The sequence below is a fragment of the Chinchilla lanigera genome, unplaced genomic scaffold, assembly GCF_000276665.1.
Source record: "Chinchilla lanigera isolate Chin_1 unplaced genomic scaffold, ChiLan1.0 scaffold00030, whole genome shotgun sequence".
NCBI classification, from domain to species: domain Eukaryota; kingdom Metazoa; phylum Chordata; class Mammalia; order Rodentia; family Chinchillidae; genus Chinchilla; species Chinchilla lanigera.
In genome coordinates, this window is record NW_004955431.1 from 6,669,468 (window position 1) to 6,696,938 (window position 27,471).

A 27,471-nucleotide genomic window follows, 5' to 3' on the forward strand; every position below is an offset into this window, starting at 1 on the left:
TCAGAAATATAGCTCCAAAAGACATTACTTTAAAACAACTCCACATATAACATGGCTTTATAGTGACACAGATAAAAACTTTTATGTAGAGATGATAAAGCTACAATTCTATTATTATCACAGATAGAACACTAATTACTAAAAAATGATTTAGATCATTTATATCTAGAATAAGTTATTGCATTTATTAAAGCCCATTCTAAGTGTAATAATTAGTTGCTCTAGTTGCCATACATTTCATTTACTAGATAAATAATAAATGCTTATGTTGTAGACCCATATTGTTATAGAAGTTGTATATATGTCTGTGTGTGTGCACACGTGTGTATGTGTGTGCACATATGTACACAGGCACACACACAGGCTTGGAGGAAAAAGGAAATGGACATGACAGACCTTAAGCTATAGAAGGTATAACGTACATGTAATGATTGGAACAGTGCAGGAGTTTCTACCAGTTCTAGTTAGTTATATGCACAATGAAAACAACACCACTAAAAATCTTAAAGTGGTCTAACTAAAAAAAAACTATGAGATTTAACAAGTTCATTTCATTATTCTACTTACCTGATTGTATGGTGGTAAAATTTGAGGAGATTAGAAATTTTATATAATAAAACTGCCCCAGGTTCAGCAAGTATTACTTGTTCAATTCGAACCTATTGAAACATTGTAAAGAAACATGTAAAGAAACATTATTTCTTAAAGCATACTTTCCTTCATTATAAAGTGGTATAAATAGCCCAAGTGATTAAAGGTACTGCTTCATTTCGTAGCAATCACAAAATGCCTTCTAAATAAAGAATTTATGAATATTAAGCTATGGGGGTGGCAATATAAACATTTTAACACAGATAAACTCTACAGAAATTGATTAGCACCCGGAATATGCTGCTTGGTCTCCAAATATTCAGAAGAAAATTTAAAAATTCTTGTCTCTAAACTCTTACATAAGAGTTTGGTTCTATTAATCAGATAATCAGAAAGTATCAACATATTTGCCTAATTCTGACTACCTGGGCAAAATCAGATCTGGTTTAGGATTAAGTTGATCTGCCTCAAGATGAACCACGAATCTCTTCTAGTTAAATTCCATCTCTCACCAATCTTTTCTTACTCTGTATTCCATCATTAATGAATGCCATTGAAACCACACTGATACATGGTTACAAGTTGTTTGGTATCTGTGCTTAAACTACTACCTACGTTGTATCTTTCTGTTTTCCAAACTAGTTTCTTTCATTTTTTCTCTTTTTTTTGGTACTGGGAAATGAACTCACGATCTTGTGCTTGCCAGGCAGGCACTGTGCCGCTGAGAAATCTTCCCACTCCCCAAACGAGTTTCTAAACACAAATGAAGATGGGCCTTCTGATTCTTTTACATCTATGCAGCATATGGTAAAACAGTAAAGACACAGCGGATGTTTAAATAAAGTCTTTTGAAAGTTGAAGTTTCTCTGTACTTGGATTTCAGCAAATGTCATAATGCCAGCAATGTAATTTCCTAGAGATTTTATAAGTATATGTATAACAGTATATAAAAAGCTTCCAAATTATAGAAATTAATTTATCTTTATATTGATACAATTACCAGATGGGTTCATCTTTGGCACAAGACAATAGACTAGCTATCAACCACAATGCTACAGATCATGAATGATATCTCAATTATAAAATCCTAATTTCCATATGCTAATTTCCTTTTAGAATAAGGCCTCAAAGATGATTTAAATTGTATATCAATAAAATTATGTTTTCTAAATCTTAATATAATTATTAGAGCAAAACAAAGGCTGTTAATTGTAGACAGATAGCTTCTTCCTAGTAGACTTACAATGGCATCTCAGCTAACTGGCAACCTGCTTTCTAAAATCAAGACATCAAGAAACATCTATAATCAAGACATAAAGAAAATATTCCTGTTCCACCTCCCTTAAGGAAGAAAGTAAAAAAGGAGGGGAGAGAAGGAACAGGAAGGAAAAGAAAAGAGGGAATGAAGGGATGAAGGTAGAAAAAGAAAAAGAAAAGAAAACTTACCTGCTTCTCTTCATACCACCCAGACTTTTACAGAAAGTGTAGTCTACAACAGACAAAGGCTCAAAAATCAGGAGATTTCCAAGACATTAGAGACATTACAGTTAGTTTGTCTACTACATAGAAAGAAAATGTTGTCCTATGAGAGTAAGATACTAATGTAAGATACTAAATATTCCAGTATAATGTAATGATAATGTAAGATACTAAATATTCCAGTATAATGTAAGATACTAAGTATTAGTAAGATACTATCTTACTAATGTAAGATACTAAATATTCAGCAAAAGCCAATAATCTCAGGAAAAAAACAAGAGGAAAACAAAAATAGAAGAGCTAAAGAGACTGAAGAAGTGGTGTTGGCAGCAAATGACTTGTAATTATAATGGCAAAGACAGTGGAGGACAAAATCGCTAAAGTTTGAAAGCAGATACAAAATGTAGGAATAGCATGGCACATAGTAATCACTCAATAAACTGTAACTATTATTAGAAAAGCAAAGATGATACTGGCAGATATTTGAAGTAGATGGGCTGCAGGCAGTCTTCTAGTAGAAAAGCTAGGGAAGAGATCAAAACAGAACAGTGGCTCTGAAGTGTGTGAAAGAGGGAGGGCCTAAGTGGGAGTGAGAGGGTATTATAGCTATTATATATAGATGCTGCCCAACCAATAGGCTTGTAGTCTGGATGGAATACAAAGGGAAAGGGAAAGGAAGGCTTGCTGCCTCCTGCCTGCCATGCCATGGACTGTTTCTCCTCTGCCATCCTGCCTTGCCTTGGAGCCAGCTGACTAGGGACTGAAATCTCTACAAACTGTGAGTTAATTAAACCTTTCCTCCTTTAAGTTGTGGGTGTTGGGTATCTTGTCCCAGAATGGAGAAAAGAGCTAAGATAGATTTTGGTACCATAGTGGGCTTGTTTCTGTGACTGTATCTGACCATATGCTACAGAAGCCTATGGAACTGGCCTGCAGGAAGAGTTTGGAAAGATTTGGAGATGCTGGCTAGAGAAGCAGCCCTAGAATGCATGAGCTGTCTTTGATGGGAGCAAGACCAGAATGTTGAAAGTCAGTCAGAAAAGACCAGGCTCAGGAGGTTTCAGTTGGGAAGAAAGACTCCATTGGCACTTGGAATCCAGGCCATGTGTGTTATGCTCTAGCAGAAAATTTGCCTACGTTTTGGCCATGTGCAGACGTTGAAGGAGCCTGGAATTTATGTGTGGTGGACTAATGTGGTGGAGGAAACTGCAGTCTATTGAGGCAATGGCAAGGCAGTTGTTGGTGGCTTTTAGTCAGCTCCACCTTGAGATTCAAGAGCAAACAGCCCAGAAGAATGATTTTAAAAGTTTTGAGTTTGGTCAGAAAGGAAGCTCCAATAAAGCTGCAGCCAGCAAAGATGAAGCAGATAGAGAATAAGGAGCAGAGAACAAGGCTGCTGAAATGACTGGCATTAAAAAGCTAAAAGAAAAGATGGCCTGAGGGCATCACAAGAAGCAGCAGGATTTGAGACTTTGCAGACTCAAAATTGTAATGGTTAAAAACTTTCTTCTGAGAAGGCGCCAGGGCACCATGCTGCAGAATGGCACTTGCCAAGGGAATTTTTTCTTAGGATTGGGTTCCTAGTGCTCAAAAATCCAGGCAACGCCCCCCTACAACCAACAGAGAGGGAAGCCTGGTTATTTTTCCAGCTGGCAGCAGACTTTGGCATCATCCACATGGTGCTGGTTTTAGGCACATGCAGCATGTAAAAGTTGTGTGGTCAAGAAGGGTTCTACCCATATTTCAGAAGAGGGCCTGGAGGCCAGGCACTGTGCCCCTGAGAGAATAGTGTGTGAAGCTGTGAGTGTAAACTCAAAGGTACAGGAGAGATCCAGAAGTTTGGATAAGCCAGGAACAGGGACTCTCTGAGGACAACTGCAAGGAAGGAGCAGAGTCAGCCCAAGAGAGAAGCCATGGGAGGTACAACCACCAGAAGTGCTAGAGGGGTGGAGCCACCCAAGCCCTTTGGAGTTCACATTTTGCCACAGATTGACCCAGGTGCTGGACATGGAACTAAGAGATTTAATGTTTGCCCTGCTGGATTCTATTCCCTTACTGGTACCTCTCTTTCTATTCCCTTACTGGTACTGTTTTGAATGGAAATGTTTATGCTGTGCCATTGTATGTTGGAAGTGTTTAACCTTATTTTTGCCCTAACCTTGTTTTCACCCTAACCCTAATCATAACACTATCATATGGAAATATTTAAGATTTGTTGCTTAGGAAATCCTTAGTGTTTTTTTTTTTTCAACTTACACTAAAAAGATATTTTCTTATTTACTAGTTTTCATTTTTACTTTTGATATCTGACATTAAAATTTTCCAGGGGGTCATGATAATGTCCTGTAATTGTTATAAACACCTTCCTGGAGATATACATCTTAGGAAGATGAAATGAGAATTTGTAAGTTTGTTTCAAAGGTAGGCTTCTATATGTACTTTCTTTACATAAGAGGTGGGTGTCATATATATTTTACAGAACAGCCTTTCTTAATCAGACCAAGACAAGAAATGCTCCTTTCCAATCCAACCTCTAGATTCTAGAATTACTTTTTATATAATTACTTTTTATCTAATTACTTTCTAAAACAAAAAATTTTTAATAAATACAACTTGGGAGGGGGGTCAATTATAGATAAAGTACAATTTATCAAAGTGACTAGAAATCTTATTTAACTATAGCTATAAAATGATATAAAAAGCAAAAAAATTTATTTTTATTCTCTTTTACCTTTCTAGTAACTGACTATATACAAAATAAACTCATTTATATGAGCTATAAATGTCTGAAAATCAAACTATGGTAAGTAAATGTTTCATTTGGGAGAAATATGTAAAATAATTTCAAAATACTTTGCTATTTATTTACTGAATATAAAACTGGACCCAAAAATGATCAAGTTATAGTAATAATTAAATTTATAAAAATACTCAATTATCACAAATTGTATTTTCTAAGACGTGCTTATGTGGTATAATATACCCAAAAAAATTCTGGAAATAAAGATAGTTTTAAAATTTAATTTTTGGGGCTGAGGATTTAGCTCAGCAGCACAGTGCCTGCCTGGCAAGTGTGAGGTCATGAGTTCAATTCCTGGTACAGAAAAAAAAATTAAAAAAACAAAAATAAAATTTAATTCTTGACAAGAGTGAACCATAAAATTTATAGGTTTTAATTTCCATAATATTAAATTAAAATGAATCAACAATGAAATGTAAACCAACAATCGACAAATAATCTGTATATATATGAGATTCTACACATACTTGAATGAGAAATCTAGCCCGTTTCACTCCAAATTTGTTCCTTATAACATACATAGTATAATAATACTGATATGTAACATTATTTTATTCATGGATTAATGTAAAGTAACAAAGTAAGTGAAATATAGTCTTAGAAATGCTCTTAAGAGTTCATGTATTAGTTCTTTTAATTCAATAGAGCTTTTCTCAACTGATTAAGCAAATTACTACGGGAAACATAATCTGTAAAAATAAGCCAATATATGCAAACTAAGAATATTTCTAATTCTCCTTCCCAGAGAGAAAATTGGAAATGATGTTCATTCAACAAATTTTATAAGCCTAACAAATGTGATAATTTGAAAAAATGACAGCTTGAGTTCTTTAAACTCAAATGGTAATACTTTAACCAAATACCTTATAACATATGTAAGAACAAAATGTCTTACCTTCAGAGGCCTGCACACACCCTCAGTGATGTGCCCAACAACTTCTTGAATATTTTCTTCAACACCTGAAATTAATTACTACATATTTTAAAATGTTTCCCACATTATACCTTTCTACACATAAGCTCAAAAAAACTAACAAACAATAACACCTATGATTGGTAGCATCAGTAACATTTAAAAATACTCATAACAGTGTTTTATTAAGTTGGATATTTTTAAGGACATTACTAGTTGTGTTTATACATCACTAACTGTGTGCTAAATGTGTGTCTAGAAATCCTTGCTAATTCATTTGACTGTTGAACAAATAAAAAGAAAATTCTTTGTGAGAAAGAGTAAACACATGAAGCAGAGGGAAAAACAGACTATGAAATATTTCACTGAAGAAAGTGATGTGAAGATGTGTCCGTATTTGTTCTACCAATCCCTTATTTGAGGTATAATGCACAGCATGCACCCTGCAATCTAATGAAAAACTGACACTGTCTAAATACTATACTGTGTACTTGACATTTACTACCTGTAACCCCCTTCAGTTTTACACAGATAGAAACTGAAGCCCAAATGAAGTTATTACAACAGAATAACCTATTTTATCCAATTCTACCTCTCTTAGCCCTTCACACTTGCTTTTCTAAAACACACTCTTTTAATTAGGACAACAGAAAAAAAGGCTTTCAAAAGTGCAGACTTTCCCAGTCTAAGCTATATGCTGCAGGGCTAAATTCCACGGGATTACATGTTATCAGTGATTTGCACATGGCCTCTCACAAATCATGTGAGGAACCACTGTGCTGTGGGGCTGAGCAGCACCATCAAGGGATACCAGGGGCAGTATTCATCTTCGCTTCCTATGAAAGACAGAACATCTTTTAATTATACGCTAAATCCTCAAGCTCTAAAACAGTCCTCTTAAGACAGCTACAACTAAGAAGATTTGAAATTTCATAGACAAGAATCAGCAGCTCTCAAACACAGGCATTGTTCTCCCCTGAAACTAGGACAAAAATTTTAAGTACATTTAGTACATATAATCATTTTTTTAAAAAAGAGGCTGGATAGTAGGAATAAAAGAATTAGCAACATAATGACTGTAAGCAAGTCACTCAGCTTGTTTACTCACAGCTAAAATGAAGATAATACCAATTTTTACCTTTAAAGTGCCACACTGTAGATCTGAGACAATGTACGCCAGACACTCCAGAAATGTTTACCAGTGAAGCAGAGGAGTGCAGGCTTGATAGGGAAGGTAAAAGGTCCACTATAAACCTGAACAGTTAAGTGAAAGGCAAACAGGGATGGAGGAGAAAGTCTATTAGCAGAACAAGGGGGCGTCTAGTGACAGCAAGCTGAACTAGGATGTTTACCGCACCATCTAGGTGTGAAGTGTTTATCTCAGTGAAGAAGACAGCACCAAGAACAGAAACAGATAAGCCTTATTTTCTCTGTTTAGGCACAGCAATAACAATTGGCACGCCCACCTTGTGTAGTTACAAGCTTTAAGAAGGTTTCGAGGTGTTCCTTTTCAGAAGCAGTAGCTTGATGGAGCCACGCCAACATATCTCCCACGTACCTAAAAACAACGACGTATTAGTAAAGATATCCTTCAAATAAACCCCTCAAATCTGTAGTGGGCTCTGATGACTATACCTCAAGGGGTCATGGGAGTGCATTTCAATGGGTCTAGGTGTACCTCCTGGGCCACCTCTTGTAAGAGCATCAATAAACCCTCGAACAACTGTGCTTCGTCTAGCTGTTCCAAATTCATCTAAAGTGTACCTAGAAAAAACATTACATGAGAGACAGTTGATACTTTTCCTACAGGTTATATCAGAGTATTCATGCAATTTCTAAGATAAGCAAGACATCTAAAACTTAAGTAATCTGTTAAGCAATATTGCCTTTAAATTAAGAAAAGATCATGAGATAACCTGAAGATACCGAAAAATCCAATCTAAAGGTACATAATTTTTACTTCTCCTAAGAAAAAATGCTGGAAGTTGGGGTGAATAACAGTGGCAACAGCAGAAAAGGACCAAGAGGTGAATTTAGTAAAGATTAAAAAAAAAAAAAAAAATCAAGCTAAGGTAGGAATCCTGGACTCTTAAGGTTTTAGTAAGCTTGTGGTCCAAAACATGATGCTTGACTTTACAGGAAGCCATATACCTAGTTCCCAGAAAATGGTTATAATGAGAACTCTGAAATTCAAAAACTAAGCCCTCTATATTAAAACATTTTCCTTACAATAAAACTACAACTTACCACCAGAATTTGCCCCAAAATTGCTATTTTTAAAAGCTTACTCTGACTCCACTACTAAGACACATTTGATGTTCCTTAAATTTACTATGTATACACAGCCAACACTATTTCTTTTGAACGCATAGATAGAAGTAACCCATTATAACTGAAAACAGGAAAAGTCACTCCATGGTAAAGCAATGGGTAGGTAAGCAAAGCTCTGAACTGGGGGACAGGACAATTTGGGATGTACTTTAAAAGGATGTCCTAGAGTGGCCAAAAACTGCCATCTCTTTCACTAGGCTCAGCTGTTCTCCATTGCTTATGATCATGCTAGAATTAAAAGCTCAATCTTTAAAGTACATATGAAAAAGAATTTAGTAGTCTAAAGTCAGCTGATTCTATACCCCTTATTAAATCCCTAGGCAGTATTCTACCAGACTAAATATTAAGAATTATTTCATCCACCAATATATAAATAAAACTTACCAAACTTTCCCAAGTATTTCCAGAAGGAGTAATTTCCCAGTTTAACATATTGCTGATTTCATGAAAAATTCACATTTTGTTACAGATGAGAAAATTGGGAGATGCATTATTTCCAACTAACATGAACAGTATAAAGAAGGGGCAAAAACTAGTTTTAGGAATCTGAACCTTTTTTGAGGACTGTTCACTATTAACTACTTTTGGTTCTTTTTCTGTGTGTGTCTTCAGTTCAAAGGAATTGGTTCTGAAGTTCTCTGCAGTGACAGACACACCACTACGGGAAAGGGAAGGTGCGGTATTAAGGAAAGCACTGCTAAACTGCAGGCCTGCCTTGTATTTACCTTCTATTTTACTGAAGACAAATTAGAACCAAAACACACTTCTACTTTTAGTCATGCTCTTCAACTATATATATGTTCAATATGAAAAGGCTTTCTTTTCAGTGACCACTTGATTCTACAAAATATACTTATGATCTGATGATATTACAGTGAGACATTCATAAACTTTTAACTTCTTAAATATATAAAACTAATCTTTCCCAAGACCCTCCTGACCGTTGTAAAAAGAAACAACAAAATTTCTGTTACTAGGACTGTTCACTGGGAGCAGAGTTATATCAGAAACAAGTCAATACACTTTTATTTCAAATGGGACCGGGTGAGTTTATTAAGACAGGCAGATACTGGGGTTTAATCTGTAAAATAATATGAAACATCAGTAAACACTAACGTTAGTTCTCCTGCAGAATAAATATAGTTTAAACAAAATACCATGAATCAGAAGAATTTTCAGTGGTATCTATAACACACAAAACATCTTTTGCAGAGTCAAAGGAAAACTCTGGTCTCTCAACAAAAAACAAAATTTCAAAATGGAGCTCTATAAAGGTGAAGATAGAAAGTATATAAACAATGCAAAAATTACATCAATAATGATGAAATGTCAGCATTTTACAAATCAAAGTATCATGAAATAAGCTGTTAGGAAGGTTTCCCAAAGGAAAGAAACCATCATTTTTTTCATTTCTACTTATAATAAATTTCTTTTCAAAGAATTTCCTGTACTCAATTAAAACACTACATTAATACTGCAGTCATATACTACCTAAGAAACAGTGAGTTAGGCTACTTTCCCCAATGGTTCAATAACTGAGCTTTTCCCGCACACACACCTACACATACTAGATACAAGGACCAGTGAAGCTTTTGCACATTATAGAATTTATTAAATATAAAGTTCATACAGTGCCATCTGGTGGTTAACATGAAACATCAAGCTTTTCCTAAATTTAATGAAACTACCACTTAGAAAACAGATGATACTTAAGAAAAGGAAAATTTTCTTTGCTTTTTTTTTAGCATTCAGCATATCCTAATCAACTGGTCTTAAAAAGATTACTTTCCCACTCAACTTCCAAATATCTCTCAAAATCTTTCAAGCTGCCATTACTGTCTCTGTTTCTTGGCCTGTGCCTTTTGCCTACTTGCCTCTCCATTCTTCGTCATTCAAGTATCTCTTCTGGTTATCATCCTTAAATACACACCTGCTTAGCTGACAGCTTTCTGATCACCTCCTCTTTAAATAAAATAAGAGCTAAAACTTAGTGATATGTCACACATCACTCTCAAGCATCTTAGGTGAATGATCTAATTTAATCTTCACAATAGCCCTGTGAGATAGGCACTATTATCCTCATTTTGCACCTAATAAAACTGATTCTTAGAGAGGTTCAAAGGCTTGTTGAAAAAATCTGACTCAAAAGTCCACCTCAAAAATTCAGTATTGGCTTCCTTCCGAATGTTGATAAAGAATCGTAACTAACAATGACACACCATCTCATCCCAGTTAAAAGGGCTACTATAAAAAAAAAAAAAAAAAAAAATGCTGGTGAGCATGTGGAAGAAAAGGAGCTTTTATGCCCCCTTGGCAGGAATGTAAATTAGTGCAACCATTATGTGAAACAGTATAAAGGAGCCTCAAAAAACTAAATATAGACCTACAGTGTAATCCAGCTATCTCACCCTTGAGTATACACCCAAAAGTAATGAAGCTACTAACATAGCCAAGAGACACTTGCATGTCTATGTCTACAGAAGCACTATGCACAATGCTAAGATCCGAAATACAGATAAACTGATTCGGAATCAGGATAAAGTGCCCACCCACAGATAGATAAAGATGTAGTACAAATACACAGTGGTGTATCATTCAGTCATAAAGAATGAAATCTTGTCATTTGCAGCAAAATGAATGGAACTGGACATCATCATAAGTGAAATAAAGCAGACAGAGAGACAAGTATCACATTTTCTCTCCCATGTGGAAAAAAGAAAGGTTACCCTGAAAGAGACAAGGGTGATAACCTGCAGCTGGGAAGGACGCCGGCAGGATAGGCAGTATGTGTGCACAGAAGAGGGAAGGGTGCATGCTGCATGCATATGGAATGATCACAGCACATCTCACTAATATGTGTTAAAAATAGGTATAAAAATCGTAATATAGTGAAAATGTACTAGCAGAAGGTGGCTGTCCTTATAAGGTGCCCAAACATACAAAGGCATTTTTAAAGAAAGATTTTTAACAAATCTTTTTAACAAATATTTCACAAACAATGTAATGCTTGATTAAAAGCAAATGCCAAATGCTTTAAGTACTAAAAAACTCACAATCAACACCAGTATGCTAAAGTGAAAACCTTGGGAAAGAAATTTCAAAGTAGAAATAAACTTCCAGGCTGCTGATCAGCTGTCAACATCAGCTTATCAACTGGAAATGCATCACCTTCGGGACTACTAAAATCCAGCCTTTGCTGTCCACCCAATAGCCAGTACAAGCTCTTGCATTACACTTTCCAATGGAGAATGTTCTCGGTCTACATGTCTGATCTGTTACCCTTCAACCTGCAATGCTCTGTCCTCCCTCTTTATCCAGGAAAAAGCTCATTCAACTTCAGAAACTCATGTTATACCTCTATCCCTTAAAATATTTTCCACAATGCCCATCTCCTTCCTCTAAACAGAATATATGAGCCACACAGCACCTTGGCCATGACTCCTAGACCAGCAACTAATATGTTCTATTTAAATCTATTTGCTTACAAAATCCACAAAATAATGCAGTAGTTTTAAGGACAGTTTGAGTGATGTTATGTCTCTGGCACTTGGAAAAGTTCTTACGATGTAGTTAAATATTAATGTAGCAGCAGTCAGTATCAGTTTTAGTGTTGTTATTTTACATAGCTGTCCCATGATTTGTGTTCTGTAACTTTATTACAGAATAAGTAATGTTCCAATCAAAAGCAGAATCCTCTAAAAATAGTTTAAGAAGCCTCTGAGAGATGAACCCACTGGGAATAAATGGTTAAGGAAGAATCCCCTGGCCGTTTCCTGAATTATCAACAACTCCTGATTTCCTTAAAGCTTACTTTCATACTACTCCAGGCATTTTTAAAAAGCATTTCTTTTTCATTTTATAAGGGTAAAGTTAAGACACTAAATAATTTTAAAAAACAAGTTAAAATACATAGGATTCTTATCTTGAGTATTACAATGGAGTTCTTGGTTGGTGTAACTTACAAGATCGAAGATGGGGCCCCTTTCCTTTTTTCAATCCTACTGAAAGAGCCCTGATTCTAAATATTCTTTTATCATCTCTGGGTGATTGTATCTCCCAGTTCCTAGACTGCCTTCTCTCCAGCGCAGAGTTATACACGAATTTCGGTGAGTTAACAGTTGCAAGGGACTGAATGAGATGGCAGACTGGCACACCATTTGGTCTCCACATAACTAGTTACAAGCCACCTTGGTCTTCCCCTCCCTCCTCTGTTCTGCAGCACATAGCAGCCTAATGAACAGATGCCCCAGTGATGCAAATACAGGGATCAAAGTATCACTGCACATTCTCATTACTCAAACTATTGTATATGACTGGAATAATACTAAAAATGAATGTAAATTATCAAAGACAAAGTAGGATTTCTTACTTATATAAGACAGGTCTATCCTGTAGGGCTTCCATCGCCTGAGTTAATGCAGGAGATACATCACATGACTCTTGTGTCAGTGTTCTACATTCACCTAAAAAATAATTAACATTAAAGCATCTGAGAAGTTAAAACTAGGTCTTTATTCATCCATTGTACACTGGAAGTCTAAATTCATCAGCAAATATTCCCATGAAAAGAGTACTTAGCAGAGCAGAGAATATAGCAAACAAAACCTAATGCTATCAACCAAAGTAAAAATTTAAGCTTAAGTAGTTGTATAATATACACAACCACATATGTTATAGCTATGCTCCAGATCTATGTTATTTTATTACAAGACTATGGTTTGGAATCAATCAATCAATCAGCAAATATTTATAGAATTACTGCCATGCGGTAGAATAAGGGAGGAGGGAAGGAATATTAAAAATATATTACCAGTTCATTTCTTCAAGAGTAATCTTTAAATGATTTGCTACAAACATTTATATGGATAACTATTTTATAGTAATGAAATTACAATTTCAAAAGTTTTGAATATATGTATATATGTAACCTTTTCTTGATTTGCATTTTTACAGTGCTGTGGATCAAAGTTTGGGTCCTGCACGTGATAAGAAAGCACGGTACCACCAAGCTACACATTAGTAGCTTTGATTTTAAACTTTTAAAAATCTCTATACCAATATTTTTCTGATTTCATTATTCAATTTTACTAATAAAATGCTTACAGGAACTGACTATGTGCAAAGAACCTAAGACTTCTTCAGAAACTGCTAATCTTCTGGGAAATGAGAACTCACAGTAGTACTGTATTTCCTAGCATGTGCTGATTGAGAAAAGCACAGCACCCGTGGACCTGGATGCATCTTCACAAAGCTCTACACCCACCCCGCAGGCAGGAACCGCTCTGTTAGACGGTGAGGGAGTGCAATAAAATTTGAGATGACATCTTTGGCTTTGAGAAACTATAATCTAACTACAGAAATAACAAATTCATTGTGAAGAGTTATTAAATAATAAGAGTAGCATATCGTCAGATGCTGAGTAAATGTTTCCAGTGGTTAGTATTCAGAGATGAGAATTTGCTGCGATTTACTGTAGTCACAGGAAGCTGTAGAGGACCTTCAACTTGGAAGGTTGAAAGGATTTGGACAGAAAGAGAGTCAGACAACAGATGGGAGTAAACGGTAAACAATAACAGAGGGAGGGATAAACAGTAAATAATCTAGCCCACCTGGGTAAGTCACCCAGTATAGGAGAACTACAGGTACATAGCATACCTGTGTCAAGTATATGTATAACTAGTTAACTGGATTTAATTCCAACACCTTCTAACCCTTCCAACAGTGAGTTGGCAACACCTAATAAAATACCAATGTTCTTATTCCATTATCCCACTTTTGGTCTTCTGACTGTCTTCTCTGGTTGTAACGGGATATTGTGCAAACAGTTCACTGAATCATTTTAAAACAATAGCAAATAAAGCATTTGTGATAATCAAAATAATCACCTTCAAAGTTACCCACATTCTAATCCTTGGAACCTGGAAACACACTAGCTTCTATAGCAAAAGGGACTTTGCAGGGACAAACCTTAAAGTAGGGAGATTTTTTCAGATTACTCAAGTGCCCAAGATAGTCTTGTAGTCTTAAAATGGAAGATGCTGGCAGAAGTGTGTATCAGAGATAGGGTAAGAGACAGGAGGAATAGGAGTTCAAAGTGAGAGATGGTCCTAATCTTCCTTGGCTGGCTCTGAAGATGGAAGAGGAGGTCATAAACCAAAGAATAAGCTTCTAGAAACCTGGAAAAACTCAGTGGCAGCCAGCAAGGAAACAAGACCTCAACCCTACAATTGCAAGGAACTGAGCTGTACCCAACAAACTGAATGAGTAAGGAGATGGACTCTCCTTTAGGACCCTCCACCCCTGAATGTAGCTCTGCCAATACTGACCTTAGCATAGTGAGAACTACTATGCCTGATGTCTGACCTACAGAAACCTAAGATAATCAATTTGTGTTACTGTAAGCTGTTAAGTTTGTAGGAATTTGTTACAGTGAAAAGAGACAACTCACCACTTACAACTTTACAGTTATGTAAATGAGATATACAATCAACTTTAAGATAATCTAGGTCAGAAACAATCATTTTTTATGCTTATTCATCAACTATACTGCCTGACTGATGATAAATGCTCATGACACAAGCACAAACTAATGCTCAAATGTAGTTTGCTTTTCTTTTTATTACTATAATCAAAATATATCAAAGGCCAAGAGAAATTTTAAAAATCAGATATTTATTTTCACAAAGCTAGACAACATGAAACATATCACTTACTTTGAGCCCACCGATAAAGTCTTTCATAAGCTGTTTCTTGAAGTAAAGCCATCTGTTCCATAATTTCTAAACTAAAAACAATTTAAAGATTTATTACAATTTAAACTTCTAGTCAACAGCTATATGTAAGCACTTAACTATTTTTACTTAAATTATATAATGATTTGGCTATAGTATATTAAATTTTATCATTTTATCATGATTTTCCAGTTTTTTTTGGCAATTAAATATCAAATTTTAATTCCATCATTTGCTTATCAACTGCCGTTTTAGTGTAAACACATCACAGTATAAGACTACCCTCTTCCAAAGAAAAATAAAGATCAAACTTCTATTTCACAAAATGTCATATAGCTTCAGAAAGAATCTAGACCATTTGCCCAGGCGTGGAGGTGCATGCCTGTAACCCTAGCACTCAGGAGGCTAAAGTAGAAGGACTGGTGCAAATTCAAGCACAGCCTGGGCTACCCAGTGAGTTCAAGTCCAGCTTGAACTACATAGCAAAACCTTGTCTCAAAAAAAACTCTACAATGTCTAAAAATTTTGGCTATAATAACATGAACAATGCAATTAGCTCAATACATACTCACCCTGCTGTTTGTTGGTTTGTACGCAAGAGTACTTTGACATCATTATGAATCTGTTTTACTCTTCCCAAGGCCTTGAAAAAGTCCTTTAAAATTAAGAATGTGATTTTGAAATGTCTCTGCTTTCAGGCAAAATTACAGTATTCTCAAGTAAAGAACATTACAAAGGGAAAACAAAATTTCACCTATTCCAGTAGTCTTTCTGTACTGATCTCAATTTTCTTCAGATTTTTATAGAAGGTATAACAGGTATTCATATTTTACAAAATGTATTAATTCAATGCCTAATATGTGCCAAATAATGTGCTAATTACCAGGAATATCACATTTTTAAACATACAAATTTCTGTTCTCCAAAAGGATACAGTCTAGTAAGACAGAAATACAAACATAAAGAGTAAAGAAACATAACACTATGTATAACATATCTTAGGATTTCAGCATGGTACTCTTATCACTGAAGATATTTTGTATGTGCTATGTTCCTGTTTTTGCCTCCATCCAAAAGCAGGATGCAAAGTGAGACATATAAAAAATGCTCATTACATAGGAATTAGTTGATACTGAACTGAAAACTGGCTTTTTTTCTTTACAAAAATGTGCTGGAGCCTTAGTTTCAGATATGTACAAAACCACGAGACATCCAAGGAGACCCCACCCCACCTCAAGAATCCCACTTGCCCCCTGATGCCAGAATGATAACCACAGACTTAAATACCTCCTCCCAGTTAGGAGGCTGAAAGATTCCTTTCTGGTACAACTTCGTATTTTCAGGGGAAAGGCAAGAAGGAAGGGAATGAGGAAACGGCAAGAAAAAAGGGAGAATAACTAAGATGCAAGGGAAGAAAAAGAGAAAGAGGGAGGCAGAAAAACTTCTTTGTTTAGCATTTGCAAAATTTTATAATCCTACCGGTTTGCAAAGACTGCCATTACTCAAGAATTTAGGTGAAAAGGTCCAATTCCAGAAAAGACAAAAAGTTATTTTAAAAATACCACAGGATCAATGTCACACCACTGTAATGAAAATAGAAAATGTGGCACGACTGTACTGCGAGGTAGGAAGAAGCAGATGCATGTGTGTCTTGTTTGCGTTGTGGTGGGGAGAGGAGGTAAGAGGCTTAATCATCATATTCCACAATGGGAAATCAGCAGAAAGCAGTTAGCATAGACAGTCACAATTTATTCTTTTTAATTACAGATCTAGAGTACAGAATTTACAGAAGAAGCAGTTGACAAGCTGGAATCTGGGTGACAAAGGTAGGGAGGAATGGCAAAAGTTATACAAGTAATAAGCTGTGTGGTATTGACTTTAAAAATACATGTATACCTTAAAAAAAACTAAAACTTTAAAAAGTAATTGAATATGCATGCTAATCTCCAAATTTAAAAGTATTTTCAGATGAAATTTTTTTCCAGATAGAAAAATAAAGATTCAAAATAACATGTTCTCTATAAATCCCTAACTGCTACACTTTAAGTGATCCTAATAAAAAGAGTACCTCAGTAACAGGTCCTTCTCTTGTACCTCGGAGGAGACTCATTTCATCAGAAGTCAGCTGGAACTTGGATAAGAAGGCATCTGCTACTTGTGCTCTTATTTCTAATCTTTGGCTATCATGAAAAAAGCAATACAAATCAAACATATTATGCATGTGCACAGTTATAAACAAATTATATCTGACACAACTTTTGAAAGTAAAGGTGTAAAAGACTCAGCATCTTTAAAAACCTCTTTGTTTTGTCTTAAATGTTGGAAGCTCATCAGTCTTACATGTAATAAAATTATCACAGGCTCACCAGATATGTACGTGATAAAATTTGCTGATATTGTTCTACCTTAGATATGCACACACAGTGAAAGGAGCAGATCATTATGTAAAAGAAAAAATAAGTTCTATTACATTACAAAGTTTCAGCCACTTACAAATACTTGAATAATTTAACTTATAATTTAAAAGGTTATTTTCTGGGAAAGAAATGTGCTCCTGTTTTGATCAATTTCTTCACAGTCACTAATATATCTTAAGTGTCTGAAGTTTTCATACGAAATACGCACAATTAAATATCAGGTCGATTTGTTTTTTATTTTGGCTACAATCACCAATTCCTTTACTAATCTTTCAAAAATAGGTAAAAGTCCCTTCTCTACTTTGGTCTACTCCATGTCTTCTCCTTGATAATAAAAACTTTCTTTCAAATTGTATTATGTGAATGCAACCTAAGTAGACTGGTTGACAACTAGGAAAAGGCACACTTTATTCTGGATGCAATCCACAGACGTGCCAGATGAGGCAGGATTTCCATGTAAAGGCCCGTCATGACGGTGAACTGCAGACACAGAAACTCACCATTCTTGGTTTCTATATCTTAGATCTGAAGACGTACAAATGAAATTATAGAAGTATTTCACCACTAGTGTTTAGAGTAGCAGCCCTCCATAATCCAACAACATTCGAATGAGAATTAACAGAGTAAACGCTGACAGCATTTGTAGAGACTGCACAGTACACTTGTTTTGTCCTCTTTGTACCACTGGGTGAAAAGGTTTTAAATTCACAAAACCACACGCTCCCGCTGAGCAACACAGAAACTCACAAAGGAAAAGCCGCTAAGTATTTATCTCAAATGAGGAAGTAAATCATCTAAGTATACACAGTCAAAGGGCATAGCTTTTTAAAAATTTATTTTTATTTTTTTAATTTTATTACATTTGCTGTACACAATGTTTCCATTCCTGGTGTGGAGTTGGTCCATGTACACAGCACATCTTCATCTTCACTTCTTTTTCCCTTCCTTTTCTCTTCCCTCACCCACTCCACCTCTTGATCTCCTTCCCATCTGAGAAACATCTACATTCTGACTTCCTATTATCTATCTTATATTTTGCTCTTTATCTATAATTTTGGTTTCTCATATAAGAGAAACCACACAATATTTCAGTGTGTGTGTCTGATTCATTTCACTTAACATATTATTTTTATCTAAAAGTCACCTTAGCAGGGTTTGTTTTATAGTATTAAAGTAAGTTCTAATCACCATCATACAGTATTTAATTATAAAGCTTCAGAAAATTTCTTGATGCTTTACAAGTTAATCATTTCACAACCACAATCTTTTTGGAGCTTTTAAAATCAATCTTTAGAATCAATTTATTAGGGGACAAAGAAAAATCAGACTCTTTAGTTCATAGTTTCATTTTGTTCTAACTAAAAACTAGGGCTGCCGTCTTGAGCAACCCCATCAGTCACTTAATTGGTTCCAAGTAATACAGGTGCTGGGTCTAAAGAACAATTCATGAGATAAGGAGCGAACCACATACTTTAAATCTACAAGGGACAGCCCAAAGATATTCCAACAATGGCCCTGCTGTTAAAACAAGGGCCTGCTTTCTCAAGACACCAACTTCTAAGTAGTAACAAAATAAATTGTAATATATTTTAAAAATCATATTCCTCTTTAGTTTTACCCTATATACTCTTATCAGGTAAATAAACACAACCATTCTGACAGAAACTTACTGCCAGAAAGTTCTTTGATTTGCTTGGTAGCATTTGTGCACTGAAACAGTATTACCGGGGAAAGTCCCACAGGAGGCTCGTGTGACAGAGGCAAATATGATGCTGGCCCAGCCCTGACCTTACAGCACCAATGTAAATATCTAACAATAACATGAAATAGTTAATGTAAGCCCTTTTACATAAATGAATATAATTTCTAGAGTACCGGAGATATACTCATGCAATCACTATACATGATATAAATAAGTCATAAGATACATATACAGAGAGAGCAAAGACATACTGCAAAATGTGCAGATTAAAAATATGAAGTATATCTATGTCGGTAAATATTGCTTTATAAGACATTTTATAAATACAAAAAGCAAGCTGCAGAAAAATATTTATGGAAACTCCCACGCTTTTGTTTGTTTCTGTTTTTTGAGACAGGGTCTCCCTACGTATTATGCAGTCTAGGCTGGCCTTGAACTCACGGTGATCCTGAAATCCCCCCTAAGTGCTGGGATTTTGGCACTTGCCACCATGCCCAGCTGCATTCATTTGTAAAAGGTAACTATATATGCACTACATTTGCCATATTCAGTTACATACTGTTTAATAATTTAAACAGACCACTCAATTTTCATTTTTTAATTCCATCAAATAATTCCAGAACATGATTTAGAAATCCTTTTCCCCTTAAAATACACCTTTGTCATATATTAACTCTACCTGCCAGGCTCTCCACAAAATCATTTCAAAATAATAAAAAAAAAAAAATAGACATAGGATATAAAGCAAAATTTTAAAAATGCGAAGAAATGTAAATGGCAAAACAATGAAAAATATGTCAACTGACCACTCTTGGATGACACATCAATTAAAACAGTATAATAGTATCTTTCACCTATAAATATGGCAATGTTTTTAATGATAATACAGTGTTTACAATGTTTTAGTAAGACATACTCTTATATATACTTTCACATATATATCTACTCTATGTATAAATTAGTATAATCTCTTTAGAGACAAATTAGACAAATACACATTAGGACACTTCAAAAGTTTATAGCATAGATTCATTAATTACAATTTTAGTTGTTCTAAGCAAATAAAGTGAACTTTATGTAATGAATTTTAAACATTTACCCAACCACTATTTTTTGAAATGGAAAAAATATGAATATTCACTAATTTAAAAATGGTTAAACAGTCAGGGATGTAGCTCAGCAGCACAGCACCTGCCCGGCAAGCACGAGGTCGTGAGTTCAATTCCCAGTACCAACAAAACAAAATAAAACAACAACAACACATGGTTCAACAGGGCCAAGAATATAGCTCAGCGGCACAAAAGCCTGCTTGACAAGCACCAGATCCTGAGTTTCATTCCCGGTACCAAAAAAAAAGGTTAAATATATGTGGGTTCACTCAAGATAAAATAGAACATTAACATTAAAGACATCTTTTAAAATAAAAATCAAGAAAGTATATGTAAAATATTAAGTGAAAAAGCTTTAATATAACTGTAACCACTTATACCTGATTTTAACTTTCTTTAAATTTCATGCAATAGACACATTACATAAAAAAAAAAAAAATTGAAGAAAATGTACTTTTCTATACTCAAGAAATTCCTTTTAACTAATTACTCAAAAGAGAGATAAGCGAAATGGCCCCGTTTTGACAGGATTTTTAAGCATCTGGTTGTCAATTATAACCCCTAAGTAACAGTGTTTCTACAAGATTCCTCTTGATTCTAAAATAGAAAAATTTTCCACTTTAAGTTTCTATAATGTATCAAACTGAAAGTTAAACATCTTATAAAAGACTGGCTAATAAAAACTGATTAGTGAGAAAAACCCTGTAAGTTCCTACAGTAGGCTGTTCATATGTAAGCATTTCCAGTCTCATGCCATAATTTTAAAATTCAGTGAAAAAAACAAATTTTGAAATTGTGCGTGTGTGTGTGTGTCCTGTGCACTGAACTACATGATCTGCCAAGGCTGGGCTCAGACTTGTGACACTCCTGCCTCAGCTTTCTAAAGTGCTACAATTATAAGTGTGCTATACCACCCTTGGCCAAATTTCCAAATCTTCCATTTTACCATTTTAGAAACTAAGAGATAAAATAATTCCAATGTAAAGACATTTTTAAGAAAACATAGCAAGTAACAAAAAAGTATAAATGGGACTATGTAAAAGTTAAGAGCATTTGTGCATTAAACAATATAAAGTGAAAAGATAACCCAGAGGACAGGAGAAAATAGTACAAATCATAAAACATAAGAAACTTGTATCCAGAATATATAAGGAACTCATAAAGAATCAGTAAATAAAAAGATAAAGACTCCCCTCAAATAGGCAAAAGAGAGGAATAGTCCCTTGTCCAAAGAAGATATGCACATGTCCAATAAGTGCACGAGAAGATGCTCAACATCATCAGTCATTCAGGAAACATCAAAACTACAATAAGATTATCACTTCACGTAAGGTAGCACGTTATTATCACAAAAATAATAGCAAAGATGTTACAGAATTCTTATACATTGTTGCTGGGAATATAAAACTTTAGACTCTTTGGAATACAGCCTGGCAATTCCTCAATTAAGCAAAATTAAATTCAATCCAGCAATTCTACTACTACATATATGCCTAAGAGAGATAAAAGTGTATGTCTACACAAAAACTTGTATATAACCATACCATTATTCATAATAGCAAAAATGTCAAAATAATACAAATGCTTATCAGTTAGCAAACAAAATGTGGTGAATCTGTACAATGGAATAGAATAATGCAGATGAGCTTTGAAAATATCTATGCTAAGTGAAAGAAACTGACAAGAAAGGCCACATGGTGTATGAGTCCATTTGCATGAGGTCCAGAATAGGCAAATCACAGGCCACGAACAGACTCATACTTGATTAAAGGTGCAGTGACTGCTTATATTCATGACATTTCTTTCTAGGGTAATGAAAATGTTTCAAATTTAGATTGTGATAGGTTGCACAACTCTGTGAATATACTAAAAGTGACGAATTATATACTATAAGTCCAGGACATACCAGTATGTGAATTACAACTCAACCAAGATTTTTCAAGTAAAAAATATACCTCTACTTTTTAATACGATGCCATTTTATGCAACCATAGAAAATACATTTAAAAACACAGTCTCTAGGGGCTGGGGATTTAGCTCAGCGGCAAAGCGCCTGCCTGGCAAGCACAAGGTTGTGAGTTCGGTTCCCGGTACCGGAGAAAAACAAAAAAAACAAACAAAACAAAACAAAAAAAAAAATGTATTTAAAAACACAGTCTCTAATTAGTGCATATTCTCCCAGCTTGGTACTTCTCATTCTTAGTAATTTTGATGTCAGAATAAGCACAATCACTACTATTCCTACAAAGAAAGATTCTCAAGTCATAAAAATTATCATAGGCAACATCAGCAATAACTACTTAAAATATTAAAATAACTGAGTAACATAGTCAATTCAAAAAGCTTCCCATGTACAAAGCACTGAGTACAAAATCTTCCTATCCAGTTAAAATTAACAAAGACCAAAATGTCTACCAAGTGTTTAGGAATTCTAGAGCTGAAGATAAGTGCTGTCACTGCAACATGTTGTGGGAGTACAACAAAGGAACTGATTCATTTTGTTTTCATGATTGAGTACAGGCCCTTAGACAAGCATGGAAAATAGCTAGATAACAACTGTACAGTACAAAGGTAAACTAAATTTTCTATGAACTGAAATATTTTTTCCAAGTAGTATTTTCTTGGAAGCATATTTATGCACATACATAGATACACTTATTCTCAAGGAATACACATACACACACACACTCAGAGAGAGAGATATGCACATACACACTTGCCTAAATTCAAAATTTTGTAAAATACCTTGAAATGTATGATGGTTGTACACCACATATATATAATAAGACCTTAAAGGACAAATAACTTTTTAATAAACACATTTTGGTAGATGGAATTCCAAATGAAATGAACAAGAACACAGAAAAACTGTACCTTGTGGATGAATGCAGTTAAATCAGGAAATAAACAGCATTATTCACTATAAATGATACTGCCCACCAAAAGCAGGCTCTTGTGTACGGAGAGCAACAAAACACGGTTAGATTAGAAATAATTTAATGTAAAAAATCTATAAAGCTGTACATGGTGACTGACAGATATAATCCCACCTACTGAAAAGGCTGAGGAAAGACGATCAAGGTTCAAGGACAGCCTGGGCAACTTAGTGAGACTCTAACTCAAACAAAAATTAAAAACAGGCTGAGAATATAACTCAAGGCTCCCTGGATTCAATCCTCAATTCCATGGAATTAACTGACTAACTAAAAATTCCATTAAACCTCCAAACTCAATTTTAAAATTCTTGAACCAAAAGTTACTCATAAAATTTTCTTCCTAGGATATGTTGTCCTTAAGCAGGATCACTAGCCACAGACAAGGAATGTGCTATACTATGTCTTCCTTTAAATCTTCACTTCCAGTGAAAATAAACATTTCCTGTCTAAGCTTGACTCCTGTATGTCACCAACAGTGTCTTCTTTTGGATAGTCAGACACAGGGTCAAGGGAGAATGGAAGGAAGAAGAAAGGAGAGATAGTAACTTCTGAGCCTTCCCCTGACCCTCTATTAGACAACAAAAGAAACAGATCACATATACTTCTGCAATGTATTTTTACATGTACATTCATGCAAAATAAATTATTTCATGTTCATTACCAATTTCAAAACCTGGATTAAAGTAGTGTACTACACAATCAAATTAAAACTACTAAAAACTAACGTAGTAAAAAATACAGAGAAAAGAAGACAAATCTAGCTAAGAAAGCTCTTGCAATTAAGAAGCATAAAACAGTCTCAGTTTCATAGCAAAGCAGATGTAGAAAGAAGATGCACTACAGTTTTGTCCAATAAAATGGGAGTAGAAAGGATCATATTTTTTCATGTATGTCAGACAGTGTGCCCCTTATGTTAATAATTTATTCATAACAATAACCTTATGACATAGATGCTGTTCTCTTTTTCTGATGTAGAAGCTTAGGCCAAGGGAGGTAAAGAAATAATTTGTGTAAAATTTAAATACTAATAAGCTCTTACATGCAATTCAGATTAGAATTTGTATTTGTCTTCAAAGCCTATAATCCTTCTGTTTTAAAATAGTGAACCTCAACAAATAAATAAGTAAGTATTCTCCTGAGGCTATTTTTCTGAGTCCCCAGAGAAACCTGGCTGGTAGGTCTTTATCAATGATAAAACTGTAAGAAATAGTGACTCCAGGGGCTGGGGATTTAGCTCAGCGGCACAGCGCCTGCCTGGCAAGCACAAGGTCGTGGGTTCAATTCCTGGTATGGGAAGAAAAATGAACAAACAAAAAAAAAGATGAAGAAATAGTGACTCCAGTACGAGTAGAATGTACAGTTATGCGCACAGCCTCTCCTGACCACCAATGACACCTACCTGTTGGCTCTCAATGACCCATGAAAGGGACATATTAAATTGAGGTCTTAAGAAGACAACTCTGTTGAGCTTATTCAGTCATAAGCTGTCATTAGGACTGAGCTCCTTCTGAGCTGAAAACATATTCATGGCATTTATACATTTGCCTGAATAAGATACCATGTGTTATGGCTTATATCTAGAAGTCCCCCCAAAGCCTCATGTGTTCATAGGTGGGGCTTCCTGGAGTAGCTGGATCATGCCTAAGTGATACAGGAATTTTAATCCTCCTGGTTCAGTCTCCCAAAGTAATCTTTCAAATAAAATCTTATGTGGAATCCTAATATATTAAAAAAGTACACATGAAATTGTTCTAACTCACATTATAGTGGGAGATTCTGGCCCTTGTCCAAATCCTCCTAATTCTTGTGAAGGAACCCTAAGGGTCAGTATATCATTATTTGAAAACCACAGATCTAATATAATGTAGACATTCCAATATCTAATAGTATATTACCTACACGTGTTAAAAAAATATGATTGATTTGTTTTATAGAATTTGCTAATGAAAGTATTTTAACGATTGTGTTAGTAGCTAAAATATTTCATTTTGCTCATTTTAGTGAATATTACTGTATTTCTCAGCTTTCCACTGCTGAGACAAAAATATCTGACCCTGCAGCTTAAAGGAGGAGAGGTTTATTTTGGGTCACAATATCTAATGTTTCAGCCCATGGTGGCTTGGCTCCAAGGCAGAAACATGGCACAGCAGAGAGAAGCTGCTCAATTCATAATATCAGAAATTCAGAGAGCCGACAAAAAGCCTGAGAGAAAAGAGCAAGAGATCCCCCAAGGTCACACCCCTCATGACCCCCCTGGTACATCCAGAAATTGTTTTAATTCCTCTCCCAGGAATCTCTCAAGCCCAGCAAGCTCACAATCAAGATGAACCATCACAAGCATTTTACTCTAGAAAAGCAAATTATATTGGTTACTGTCTTAACTGCATCATGATCTTAACAGGATCATCCCACACAATGAGTCCTTTGTAGTCCTGAGATTCCCATCCTTTCATGGAAGTAACTTTGTATCTCTGAACTCTATCATTTCCTATTATCCATATTTTAGTCCAAGGAGAACTGTGTTAAGAAGGATTAAGGGCTTAATATGAAACTATGTCAAGACTAATTATGTACTACACAAATGTACTAAGAAACTAAAATAATAAAAAAAGACTAATAGATGTGAAACAAAAGAGGAGTGCCACGTGCTTGCCATTCTATGGTCTGGGGTGGTATTTTTCAATTTTCTGACCATGACTGACATTAAGAATTATACTTTAAACCATTACCAGAAATGGAAACAAAGGTTTCATAAAATATATTTACCTCAACTAGTTTCTACTTTATTTCACCCTAGTTCATTTAAGGTTCTTATCACCTACCTAAGTAACTTCACAACTTACTGGTCTTGATCTACAATTTGAAAAGCACTCCCTTGATCAGGATTGACTAACATTTTCTGGAAAAGTCTAAACAATAAATATTTGAGGTTCTGTAAGTCGTAGATAGTCTCTGCTGTAATCACCTGACTCCACTGTAGCAGAGTGAAAGCAACCACAGACGATAGTACATAAACACACAAGTATCATGTGTCCCAACAAAACTTTCTTTACAAAAGTAGGTGAAAGATGTATTTTGCTTATCTTCACAGTTTGACAACTTCTGCTCTACAGTACAGCAGAGCTACTCCATAATGATCAATGAAGATACTAGTACAGTATCTCCACATTACTGACAAAATACCTAGAAGACTCAAAGATTTAAAGAACATCCCATTACTGAGCTGAGCACAGGTGTATTACATCACAGCAGATTTTTCTCCCCCTACTCCAGACACATGAGATGCATGGCTTTTCTTTTTTAACTCTGTTAATGTGTTTTAGTAATATTCAATACAACATATGACAATAATCACTACACTTAACTTCATTCACTCATTCTTTCAATCAGCAGTTTACTTACTTTTGTAAACCATAAGGAAAACTTACACAGTTAACTATTTCTTATATCAGAAGAGATAAATCATAATAAAAAAATAACTGTGAAGAAAATTATTAAAAGTCTGAAAACATTTACATTTTAAAAAGCAGCAATTTCTGAACTGCACAGTAAACAATGGGACATCACCATTTCTATTCCAAAAAGGAAATAAACTCTCAAACTCAGTATCAAGTTTAATGTTCCTAATCTACTGTTTTTATGTTTAAATTACTATTGGATAATAACTTAGAACCCTATGTCTTGTATCAATTTTGAATCATGCTTTGATTATGTTAATCTTGATTTGGATTTATAAACAATTTTCTTTCCACTGAAGCACTAATTAATGAAGAGGTGACGATATAAAGAAAAACTTACCTTTCAGTTTGAAGTTTAGTGGTTTTTACTATCAAATCTTGAGTCTGTTCCTTTGCTGCCTAAAATTATAAACAATCCAACATTAGCACATTCCACTTTCATTATATTTCAAAACATTACTGCAATTCAGGCTGATAGCAATGAGAGCACACCCCAAAACTCAAAAAGTTTTTGAAAAGGCCCAAGAAACTGAAAGAGATGTTTCATGGCTCTTATAGCACCTCTGATAGAAGGATCAACCTCAGAGTACTCAATATAAACATAATGCTAAGGCTTTGGAGGAAGAAAAAGGTATCTAGATTCTGGCTAAGGAACTTCACCAATCATCAGGCTTTTTTTTATGCAACAAAAGCACTGAAAGAGCAAACTAAAGATGAGAACCTGACTTCAGCTATAACATGCCTGGATGAGAAACTGAGACCTCTTATAAATAAAGTCAAGAAAATGCTGATATAGAGTTCAATGGAACTGCATGAGATGGATATAAAAATGTGAGTTAGAATGTATGAACAACCTGCCAAGTAGGGTATTGGTGAGAATTAGAGATAGCCCCACCTAAAGGACTATTTCTCACCACGCAACGCTCTTTCTTCAAAGCCAAAGCTGAAAAGATCAGGAATGAAAACCTGATGAAAAAGAATTCTGTTCAAAGATTAGAAAAATT

General features: G+C 34.9%; 1 protein-coding gene across 1 annotated transcript in view; it reads right to left on the reverse strand.

Moving 5' to 3' along the window:
- Positions 1-27,471, reverse strand: part of Cog6 (component of oligomeric golgi complex 6) — a 62,682-nt gene that overhangs the window by 28,352 nt on the left and 6,859 nt on the right. The window contains exons 4-12 of the mRNA XM_005387638.2: positions 26,808-26,866; positions 16,914-17,025; positions 15,418-15,500; positions 14,828-14,898; positions 12,484-12,577; positions 7,419-7,547; positions 7,250-7,341; positions 5,766-5,830; positions 568-659 (exon numbers count right to left, since the gene is read on the reverse strand). Coding sequence (XP_005387695.2) covers positions 568-659; positions 5,766-5,830; positions 7,250-7,341; positions 7,419-7,547; positions 12,484-12,577; positions 14,828-14,898; positions 15,418-15,500; positions 16,914-17,025; positions 26,808-26,866 — 797 coding nt within the window. The remainder of the gene's footprint in view (positions 1-567; positions 660-5,765; positions 5,831-7,249; positions 7,342-7,418; positions 7,548-12,483; positions 12,578-14,827; positions 14,899-15,417; positions 15,501-16,913; positions 17,026-26,807; positions 26,867-27,471) is intronic.